Here is a 10,943-nt window from a genome sequence, read left to right as displayed (position 1 = left end):
GCCGCCGTCCCACACAGAATTTAACTAACTTATAGTTAGAGGAGTCTGCCCTCCCGTGGACTTTAACTGGTTTTATTTTATTTTTATTTTATTTTATAAAATAAAATAGGGATCAGTTGGTCAATGATCCCTATAAATAAACTAATGTTGCAGCATGAATCTAAACACTGGATGAGAGGTCAGTAAATGAATAATCCTGCATTCAGTTCCTTCTCACTGAGATAAAAACATCATTATTTAACAAACCTAGGCTGCTGGGATCAGTAGGCTTTATGGACATGTATAGTTAAAAGTCATCTGCGAAGAAATGTATTATTCACTACTATTACCAATAAGCCAGCCAAGAGGAAAAATGTAAATTTGGGCTAAACAAAATATCGTGACTATATTGCCAATCAAACAGAAATGTATGCAATATTGGTATCAAAGGACAGCTTGGGGAATAATAATCATTAGCTAATATATTCTAAATGTTATTAAATTGCATTTTCCATTCTAATGTAGTATTGGACAGAGTCTGCTTCACACAAATGATGGTGCCTAAAATGCTAAATGTCAAAGAGTAATTGTAGCATTGGTGAGAGGAAAGCATTTTTAGAAAGTGTTATCTCGGAAATAGTTTTGGGCAGCCCACATGTAAATAGAAAACAGAAGGAGGCCAACAACTCATTCCTGAGGTACGCCATAAATCAATGAAGACAATGAATTATTACTAAGGATTGACCGCAAAGTTATTTAGAGGGAAAAAATGTCTAAACTTTCATCTTTTACCAATAACTATATTTGTTCAAGGAGAATAAAGTAATTCTCCTTGAACAATGATGGAAAGCAGCACATAGATCTAAATAACAATAATTTCTGTTTAAACTTGGTCATCTTCTAATTTAAAACAAGCTTGTACAAATTACAAACTGAAAAAAAACAACAACAAATCCTCAAGAAAGAATTTAGTTTCCTCAAAACCTCAAAGAGCTACCAAATAACATCTAACAAGGTTTTCCCCCCGAAAACTTAAGTCTGGTGGTTGAGCGCTGGGGCAGTCAGTGGCCCGTCGTGTTTTTGAGTTAGAAAATGTTTAAAGTTGACAGGAAATTTGAAAATATCACTTGATAATCATATGTTATTGGAAGATTAATATCTGAACACCAACTATAAAGTATTAAAAAATGCAAACATCTAAAAAAGAAGTTGCTTATATAAGCAATACTAAGCCTGGTGGGGGCACAAGTAAAGCCTGGTGGCCCGCCAGGCTTATATCACACTGGGGGAAACCTTGTCTAACAATGCAATCTGTCTTGAAGTGAAGCAGCTCTTTAATGGTTGAACTTAACAAAAACAAACAAAACTGCAAATGTTTTCCTTCAATTCATCACCCATACGCTAAGCTAACAATAGATGCTAATGCAAACACCAACATCCATCCATCTTATGGAATGTTAATCGTCTCTTTATTGGTTTTCTTTCATACAAACAAACACACACCCTCTACTGAGTTTCCAGTCAAAGAAAAGTTCAAAGCATCTCCTTCCTCATTGTGGTTTGGTATTCACCTGCCTACCGCTGCCCCAGTGAAACCAGTAAAACCCTCAAACACAGCCCACATCAAGAGAAAACACTTTGATCACCACTCAAACAGTAATCACAGACGCCGCTGTTTGTCCTCTGGCTGCTCAAGCAAATGAATAAAACCAACACTTACTATGTGTAGAAGCTTTAGGACGTCCACAAACCTGAAAAAAAGTGGAAATAAATTATTTTAGCACACTTTCAGACACACGCTGCAAGTCCTGCATCGACGAAACACTCACACTTTCTCTGAGCTCATGATTTCCTGGGCAATGTGCACCACCTTCTTCCTCTTCATCTCATCCTCCTGCTGGAAAGCGACAGACAGTAAGACGATGGCTCAAAAAAGGTCAAAACCACGCAGCGTTTACTCACAGACTCACTGCAGATCACCATGATCATCTCTGGGTGTTTAAAACCAAAAAACAACGGCCTCCTCTCTCTCTTTCTTTCTGCTGCTGGATGGTGACGGGGCGGTCGCTGCGCCACTCGATTTGGACGGCGGCCTTGGCCTCTGCCTGCCTGCTCCTATCTGAGGCTGTATTTGTCGAGCATTGAGGGGCTTCAGACACAGGTGTTGACAGCATCATGCAGAGGGTCATTCAGGACGCATAAAGGAAGGGAATAAAAAACTGTTTCACGCAGAGAGGGAGCTATTCCTGAACCTGCAGCGCCTTCTGTGTTTGCTCACCATCCCCCTTTCAACACACACTCATCCACTTCTAAAAGGCCGTCACAGGGAGCAAACATGCTTGGCAGCAAGTGTGCGCTGAGTGTTAAGTCTCCAGTGCTGATTAGAGATGTTCACTGTGACCTAAAAATGTTGAACAAGAGCTAATGATGAAGGAAGTTGGTTCAGTAGAGGTGGGAATATCGGTAATATTAGTGTCGGATCGATACTTTAATTTCAGATTCTGATTCAACTCAACGCTACCTGCAAAAAGATTTTGTTTTGCTCTCTTTCATAGTTTTTTGTACTTTATTCAGGAAAAAAATGCACACAAATCTGTTCTACTTTTCTATTGTTTCTGTTTGTCACATTGATCATTCCCCCCCCAATATGTTGCAATGTTTTCTTTTGGTTATTGCGAGCTAAAGTTACTTTCAAAATTGTGATTTTTTAAAATAACCTGGTCTTACAAAAAAGTTGAAATTGCGTCACATAACCTCACACTACAAAAACATAAAATCTTACCTATTATTTTTGATCTAGTTTCTAGTAGTGCTGGGAGATATGAGGAAAATCTAATATCCTGATATATTTTTGCTATATCACGATACACGATCTATATCACGATATTCTTAAATGAGCTCCAATCTTATTTTAAACTATAGACCCCTTGCAGCATGACGTCACCCACGCAAGTTCCCGCACCATTTCCCTGCTAGACTTAAATGTAAGCTCATATAAAAAGTGATGCCGTGTTTTGCTATGAACTGCTATGACTAGATAAGGTGAGAAATACGTTTTAACGAGGAAAAAAAATAGCGAGGGAGAGGTAAGTAGGTCAGTTTGCTTGACTTTGACAAACTTAACAAATAGAGGAGCAGTGGAATGATGCGTTTTAATTAAATTTAAAAATAAAAAAGGCGACCTACACACCAGCTGACAGATCATCAGTAAAGCAGGTGTTTAAATTAACCAGCCACCGCTGTGTTAGCTTGGCTAATAGCAGCGGCAGCTAATCTACCACAGTGATCAATTATTAATAAAAGCAACATACACATCAAGCCTAAAAACCGAAAACTGTAACGAACTGAATGTTCTGCTCTATGTGGGGGTAATGTTTGAGTGAGTGTTTTTGGTGCTGAATCCTCATACATAAAGTTGCGTTGTTGTCAGTTGCTATGGCAACGAGTCTACGTGTGTCGTAAAGTCGACACAAGAGCGAGGGGAAAAAAAAAAAAAGAATGAGTAGTTTTGAGTTATTTTTGCATAGCATTAAATGAATCATACCTACGTCTCCAGGTTTCACTTTAACGGGCTAGTTATACCGCGGCAGCGCTGCTATGAACGGCAGGTAACAGAATAGTCCCATTAGGGTCCCATTCGCCTCAAACTCTCGCTGTCACCATGCAGTAGTTTGTTTACTCCGCTCAGCTGATTGGTAGAACAAATTCAGGTTGAGGGGGAAGGGGGGGGGGGTAGACTAGTGATGCATTCATGGAGATCGGATAAATTATACTCAGTGAATTTGACGGCGAAAGTTTAATATTTGAACGACAATTTATTCTCGATAGTTGCGATGTAGCCATTTTAACTATCGTAAATTGAAAATATTCCTGCTGCATCGAGTATACTTAATACATCGCCCAGCCCTAGTTTCTAGTCCAAAGAAATAAGACAAAAATAACTTAAAAGTAACTTTCCCGCAGGATAAAGTAGCTTGTTTTAGGTCAATAATTTCTTAATATTGATAAGAATTAGATTATTTCTCTTATAACAAGATATTTTCCATGTTATAAGTGAAATAATCTGCCAACAGAACCAATCATTTTTTTCATCAATGTTAAGCAAGTTTTTACTTAAAATAAGCTCCTTTATCTTGCTGAAAAGTTACTTGTAAGTTAGTTTTGCCTTATTTCAAGGGTCGTAAGATATTTGCACTAAAAACTAGACCAAAAATACTTCACAAAAAAGATAGGATTTTAGCACAGTTAATATTAAGAGTGCAAATAACATTTTCAATGCAGAAGAAGAATTCAAGTTAACATGAAGTGTTTACACAGTATAAGAAGATCCTACAAAACATCTCAAAATGGTCTTGGCAAAAAAAGAAAAAAAAGTTGATTTTGCAGGTTCAGCTTTCAAAAGACGTTTTGAAACAGGAAGTGAAATTAGATTGGGGGAAGCTGATTGGTCAAAATTCAGCCGAGTTGCAGTGTTTGGTCAGAAAAGAAGGAAATACAGAAACAGGATTCACAAAAAAGATACGATGTTGCGAATGATTTATTAATCATTTTCCTGGATAAGAGGTTATTTACCTTTTTTATAAATGCCTATAAACTTTGTCCAAATTCTGTCCTATGTTTTAACAAAATTTAAAATTCAAAAGAAAAACTACAAAAACATGTACAGCTTGATCATCAAACTTGAATAAAAAGCCCTGTATTTGTTTGGTATTGGATCAAAATCAAAACATTAAGTATCTCACTCCTGTAGTTTTCAGGTTTCACTGTTTTCCTCATTATTCCACAGGATTTCTTAAGACTTTTCATAAAGGGCAGATTTGTTAAGAGCTAATTAAAGTTTGTCCTGTCAGCAGATTCACACCTGAGAGGTGTGTCTGGATTTTCCCTTGCAAAAAGTTTGTCTTTGCACCTGGCAATTCCCCCAAAATGCATATGCATTAAATTTTGTAGCCAAAATGTGAAAAAGAAATGCCGATTCCTAATGTTTCCTCCTATCTTATCTTAAAAAATAGATAATTGCAGTTAGTCAATGCCACAGGTTGTTGCTACAAAACAAAACAACTGACTGAACCTCCTCCAAGATTAGTGACTCCATGTTTTTCTGTGTTGTGTAAGTGGCCTCAGCCGCTCTGGATGTCGTAAATCACGCCATATTAGCAAATGTTTTGGTTTTAATTTCGTACTTAATTACTTTCTGACTGAGGTGAGTCATTAAATCGCTCTGCAACCGAGTAAATTCCAGACAGGATGAAATGAGCGTACCTGTCTGTCTGCCTCGTCCAGGTGCTCCTTGCTGGAGGTGGAGCTGCTGTCCTCTTCGTCTGAACTGTGCATCTCGTCCTCCTCAGAGTGGACATCGTCCTTCAGCCAGTCGCTGTTTTGGAAGAGGATGTCAGTGAATGAAAATAAAGATTTAGACATGTACAGTATGTCTGTGCAGAAGAGCGGGTGAGTGCTTGGAAAAAGACTTCCTGGATAATTAAAGATTTAAAGAAAGCTTGTGGAAAGATCAAAATCCCAACCTGAGTCACCTTCCTCCGACACTAAGAAGTCTGACTTATTTTCCAAGGAAAATACTTACTTACTTCACTGCAGGATTCAAAGGCCATAAAACTAGCCACTAAACTCCAAAAATAAACCCTTACAACTAGAAAAAGACTCAAAAGAATACTGAGGCATCTCCAGGGATGAACTGATCCACTTTTTTCACTCCTGATATCGATACCAATATCAATCCAATACAGAAAAATAGTGCTGAATTAACTTAAAAAATTAATTCTTTTAAACGGACACAAATGTATTTAATTACAAATGTATTTGATACATCTGCACCAAACTTAAATACAACAATGGTCCTGGTCAAACATGTAAACACAACAGCCACTGTAAAATAAATAATAAAGAAATTGACAAAAACAATGGGCTGCACAGTGGCRCWGTTGGTAGAGCTGTTGCCTTGCAGCAAGAAGGTTCTTGGTTCGATTCCCGGCCCCGGTCTTTCTGCATGGAGTTTGCATGTTCTCCCTGTGCATGCGTGGGTTTTCTCTGGGTACTCTGGTTTCCTCCCACAGTCCAAAAACATGACTGTCAGGCTAATTGGTCTGTCTGTCCCTAAGTGTGAGTGTGTGTGTGCATGGTTGTGTGTCTCTGTGTTGCCCTGCGACAGACTGGCGACCTGTCCAGGGTGACCCCGCCTCTCGCCCGGAACGTTAGCTGGAGTTGGGCACCAGCAACCCTCACGACCCCACTGAGGGACAAGGGTGTAAGAAAATGGATGGATGGACAAAAACAACAGGTTTTTGTCAAACAGGGTCAAACGTAAAAATAAACTGCAACAAACCTTTCAAATGATTCAGAAAGTGCAATTAGGAATTCTAAATATAATGTAAGATAAATAATAAAAAATTTAATTTTTCCGAATAGATCGGACACCAATATCCGATGTAGAATTTTTTTTTTCTTTCCAAAATCGGATCGGCGCATCTCTAAACATTTTCTGAAAAACCCGGATCCCTCCTAGGAATGTAACTGATAACAGTTCAGCTTGTTATCAGTGAAATGCCCTTATGTGGGATTTCTAAGAAGTACAAACTGCTTCAGCTCACATCAGAGCGTCTGGCTTCTCTAAACCAGTGTCTTTCTCAGACGGTCCTGGTGGGATTCCCGGCATGTTTTGGGTCGTTGTCATGTTGCAGGTTCAGCTCTGCTTCACCTCTAATAGTTTCAACAGGTAGTCTCAGATTTCATGATGCTATAATGGTGAATTGGCCAGAGCAAAGAATCCCTAATCATGATACTTCCACCGCCGTACCTCAACGTTACCATCACTCTAAACTGGGCTTTGTTGACATGCACAGCTCCCATGAAAGTTAAGCTTGTACTTACTGAATTTATTGACTTTTTCTGCTAAATAAAGACTCAAATACTGCTTTCTAACCGACTGTAATTGTTCCAACTAGGGCTGAAATGATTAACCGGATTAATCGTAATGAATTAATTATTGAAATAATCTTTAACTGATTTAGTAATTAATTAATTGTTAACTGGAGCATACAGATTCAAAAAAGGCCATTTGCTCCATACTCAGAGCAATAATTAAGCCAAAATTGTGAAAAATCTAAACATTTTGCATTTAAGATAAAAACAACTTTGTCTTTAATTATATTCTACCCAAAATTTATCAAGTCATATTTTTTGCTTCATTTTGTTCAAATTCCTTTAAAAAAGTCACATATTAAGCCATTTTTACTGTCCAATTATTAATGAATTAATCCAAAAAATAATCGACAGATTAGCCATCACTGCTTGATGTTAAATCAAGAAGAAATTGCTGATATTGTTTAGTTGGAGATGCATCCTTTGCAACAAAGTGTTCACAAAAGGAATGCTGTTATTGCATTTTATTTACAAATAAAATGTTTAGTTTCTTTTTTTAAAAAAAAGGAATTGAATAATTTTTTAATTAGCATCTTTTAATGTTTTCTCTGACTGTGCCAATTTTTAAAACTAATTAATCGTCAGAATAATTTATTAATCTTTAGCTGGATCTTAGTTCCAACTGTAAAGCACGGAGGTGGCTGCATCATTCTTTAAAGCTGGGTTTGAAATAGAAAAGACAGTACACACTGATGAAAACTTTTTACCAAAATGCTTAAACTAGGCCATTTATCAACATGATTGAAAGTTTTTAACAGATTATTGTTGGCATAAATCCTTTATTTTCCGCCAGCTGAGACGTTTAAAGCTGTACCTCTAAAACCTGATTCTTATCTTGCCGCGGGCGACTCAACAGGCCGTCTGCACCAGCAGGACAAGCAGCAACATGAGTCTGAGCCTCTGATGTTTCCTTCTGGCTCGCCTGCAGAATAAAGCCGCCTGATGCTAACCGGAAAGTTCTCAACGGGAGTAATTTAATTCAGTTGAGGTATAGGTTGGTTGTTAGAGGAAAAAAAACAAAAATTATTGCATTTCTTCTCTGGATCTTTGTTTTTCTCTTACCTAAAAGCCCAAATTTCTCCCTTTTCCTCCCAGCTCCTTTACCCCTCGCGTTCCCTCTCTCCATTCGGTTTCTCCAGCATTGTGGATCAGGCACAGAGCGCCACTTGTTTACAGCCCGGGGCTACTTACATAAACTCAACAGGCTCGGATGCCTGGGAAACACCACGAATTTGCTCGCTGCTTCTGTCTCCGCTTTAAAAAACACCAAGATTTGCATTCCTGACTGAATTAAGAAGCAGAGCACATCTTAGACGTTTTCAAGGCCGATTTAAAACCCATGTACAATGGAGCCATCCTGGCTGCATCACTTATACAGAAGAAGATGTTGCAGATGGTAGATAAACACCAGTCAGGAATTAAGTCTGAACACTTAAACTAGAGGTTTTATGTTAGAAAATAAACCAGAGAATGACATCTGACAGAAACATCCCAATAAACTTATCCAGGAAATAAGATCTGGAGTCTGTTGTTTTCCAGATAAAAGTTTCTTTAGGGATCAAACTCACCTTGATGAGACCAATAGATAAGTTTCCAATCTTATCTAGAGTTAGCAGTTTAATTATGAGCTGCGAGGGCCGTTCGAGGCTGCTTGCAGCTTTAATTATCTTTACAGCTAAAGCTTTGTCATGAAAAGGTTTTATTATCTTGAAACAGTAAGCTTTAAAGATGGTTTTGTCAGGATAAAAGTGATATTGAACTTTCATTTCTACTCCCATGATGAGCTCATAAGCTTGTTTAGCCAAAAATAACCAATTAGTTATCTCAAGAAAGTGAAGTCTTAAGAAAGTCTTAAGTCCTATAAAGATAAAAATGTCTTTATAGATGCTCTTGAGCTTGTTTTGTATAAATAATTGTCTGGATTAGGGCTGCACAATATTGCTTGAAAGAAAAATCTTTGATTACGTCTGCATGACGTAAAATCTTTGATTTTTCTTGTACTAGATCCAATTTTAACAGTTTTCGTTCTTGTTTTCATTTCTAAAAATTTAATTGCAAATGCATTAATTATTTTCAAAAACTGGCTTTTATTTCGACAGTCCCTTTTGAGTTGTATGATGGAGAATTAGGACCATGATATGAGAATTTTTGTTTAATTACAAGAACATAGTCATCATAAAATTAGCAGAATATAGTTTTACCAGTTTTAAAATTAGGAGAAAAAAAGGTGTTTTAATTTCTTATACTGTTTTTGCAGGAGTTTTTATAAAATTAAGACTTTATTCTCCTAATATTATGACTTTTTCGCTGGTAATATAACTTTATTCCCATATGATTTAAACTTTATTGTAATTTCACTTTAATCTCTTATTACTATAACTTTATTCTCGTGACTTTATGACTTTATTCTCGTTATAAAGAGAAAATCTTAGCCTGACCCTTCATGCCCAAACAAATAGAAGCTGTAAGACGAACTTGTGAAACAAGATGGCGGCCTTGGGCGTACTGATATTTCTGTAAACATTGGTGGAAAAAAAATATCCAGATTTTCCAAAACTTCAATCTTTAAAAACCAAAAGTTCAATTAATTGATAAAAACAGAATATTGATAAATAATGTTGTTGTTTTTTTTGTTTGTTTTGGGTTGGAGAAAATTTGCAGACCACCCCCCGCCCCCCAGCTTAATATGCCATAAAAAATTATTTAATGTGAAATTTAACTTTCCTTAGCTCTTTTTTCAGCATGAGAACAAACCAGTCAACCGTACTGTTCAGGACGGGGGAAAAACAGAGTGTTGAGGTTAAAACGAGGTTAAACGTAGTGCAAGGGCAGCCAGAACGAGGCGGCGGAGGAGGCTGGTGGTTGCTGGAGGTACATTTTCCCTGATTTAGAGAGCCGTGTGGCGATTTCTGCGATTCTCAAACATTTCCTGCTCCGGCCACTGAAAATAACCCACAGGAAAACAGGCCCACTCAGAGCACATCAACGCTCTATTCAAACTCAAAGCCACTGACTCAGACTCAGAGGCCGACATATTTGTCTTCTAGTAAATACAAACCGCTTCGGTCACAACCAGTGAACCTGTCGCCGGTCTCCCGCTGAAGGAGCTGGAATTACTCCAGTACTGTTATTCAGATTATGGGTCCAAACGATTGATCGACTAACGGTATTAGTTTATTAAATAACAATTAGTTCCAATTGATTAACTTATAACGTCCGTTAGACCTTCTTTTAGTGTTGTAGTTTGACCGCCATCCAGCAGAGGGCGCCGCTTGTAATCCTTAAGCAGAGGTGTAAACAGAGCCGTTGACGGAGAATCAAAAATGGCGGCCATACCAGAAAGAGAAACAGTACAGAGTACGGATTGGGATGCAATATGCACTTTATGTGGTTCTGTTTTTGTTTTTATAAATAACAATCGACAAGCTCCTTAAGTTCTTTTGAAATATAAATACTAGACAAGCTCCTTAATTTATCACATTAACAGCGTTCATTCAGCTGCATGACGTAGCAGCGTCAGCTTCTAATTAAAAAAATTACTGAAGTGCTACAAAGGCGAGGATAATGTCAGAAAAGCGGAGAAGATAACGCTGAAAAATTGTAACATGATGTTAAACATGATGCCCATCAGTCAGGTTGATTTTGAGGTCTGTTTTGAGTTAATTCAATTAAAGGCACTAAGTTTAAAATTCCTTCAAGAGCGACCACAGACAGTACTTTTGTTCACATATTTTATTATGTTCATCTTTTATTTTTCTATCCAGCAACTTAAGATGTTCCTGTTTTGTTACGTTTCATTAATATATCTAAATTTATGTGATAAAACCTTAATCTTCTGTTTATTTGGTCAGTATTTAATAAAGCTGACACAAAATAATGTCTTTTTTTAAATTGAACATATCTTGAAAAATGTAGCCCTTTATGGTAAACAAAATTTAATTACAAATGTATTTGATACATCTGCACCAAACTTAAATACAACAATGGTCCTGGTCAAACATGTAAACACAACAGCCACTGTAAAATAA

General features: G+C 37.3%; 1 protein-coding gene across 2 annotated transcripts; it reads right to left on the bottom strand.

Moving 5' to 3' along the window:
• Window positions 1-1,225: 1,225 nt before the first annotated feature.
• On the bottom strand, window positions 1,226-8,502 carry LOC103459405 (FYVE, RhoGEF and PH domain-containing protein 6-like). Of its 2 annotated transcripts, none has more exons than XM_008400923.2 (4): window positions 7,978-8,502; window positions 5,242-5,353; window positions 1,809-1,873; window positions 1,226-1,730 (listed from the first exon to the last, which is right to left on the bottom strand). In XM_008400923.2, exons 2-4 carry the CDS (start codon window positions 5,311-5,313, stop codon window positions 1,640-1,642), a joined length of 228 nt encoding a protein of 75 aa, XP_008399145.2. In that variant the 5' UTR covers window positions 5,314-5,353; window positions 7,978-8,502; the 3' UTR covers window positions 1,226-1,639. The 2 variants fall into 2 exon arrangements, with proteins under 2 accessions (XP_008399145.2, XP_008399147.1); XM_008400925.2 differs by having other exon boundaries at window positions 1,625-1,730; window positions 1,809-1,876; window positions 7,978-8,420.
• Between the last annotated feature and the right edge of the window lie 2,441 nt (window positions 8,503-10,943).

Source organism: Poecilia reticulata, linkage group LG23 (genome assembly GCF_000633615.1).
Source record: "Poecilia reticulata strain Guanapo linkage group LG23, Guppy_female_1.0+MT, whole genome shotgun sequence".
In the NCBI taxonomy this organism is placed as follows: domain Eukaryota; kingdom Metazoa; phylum Chordata; class Actinopteri; order Cyprinodontiformes; family Poeciliidae; genus Poecilia; species Poecilia reticulata.
Note: the sequence above shows the minus strand (reverse complement) of the source record. Positions and strands in the feature narration are given on the sequence as shown.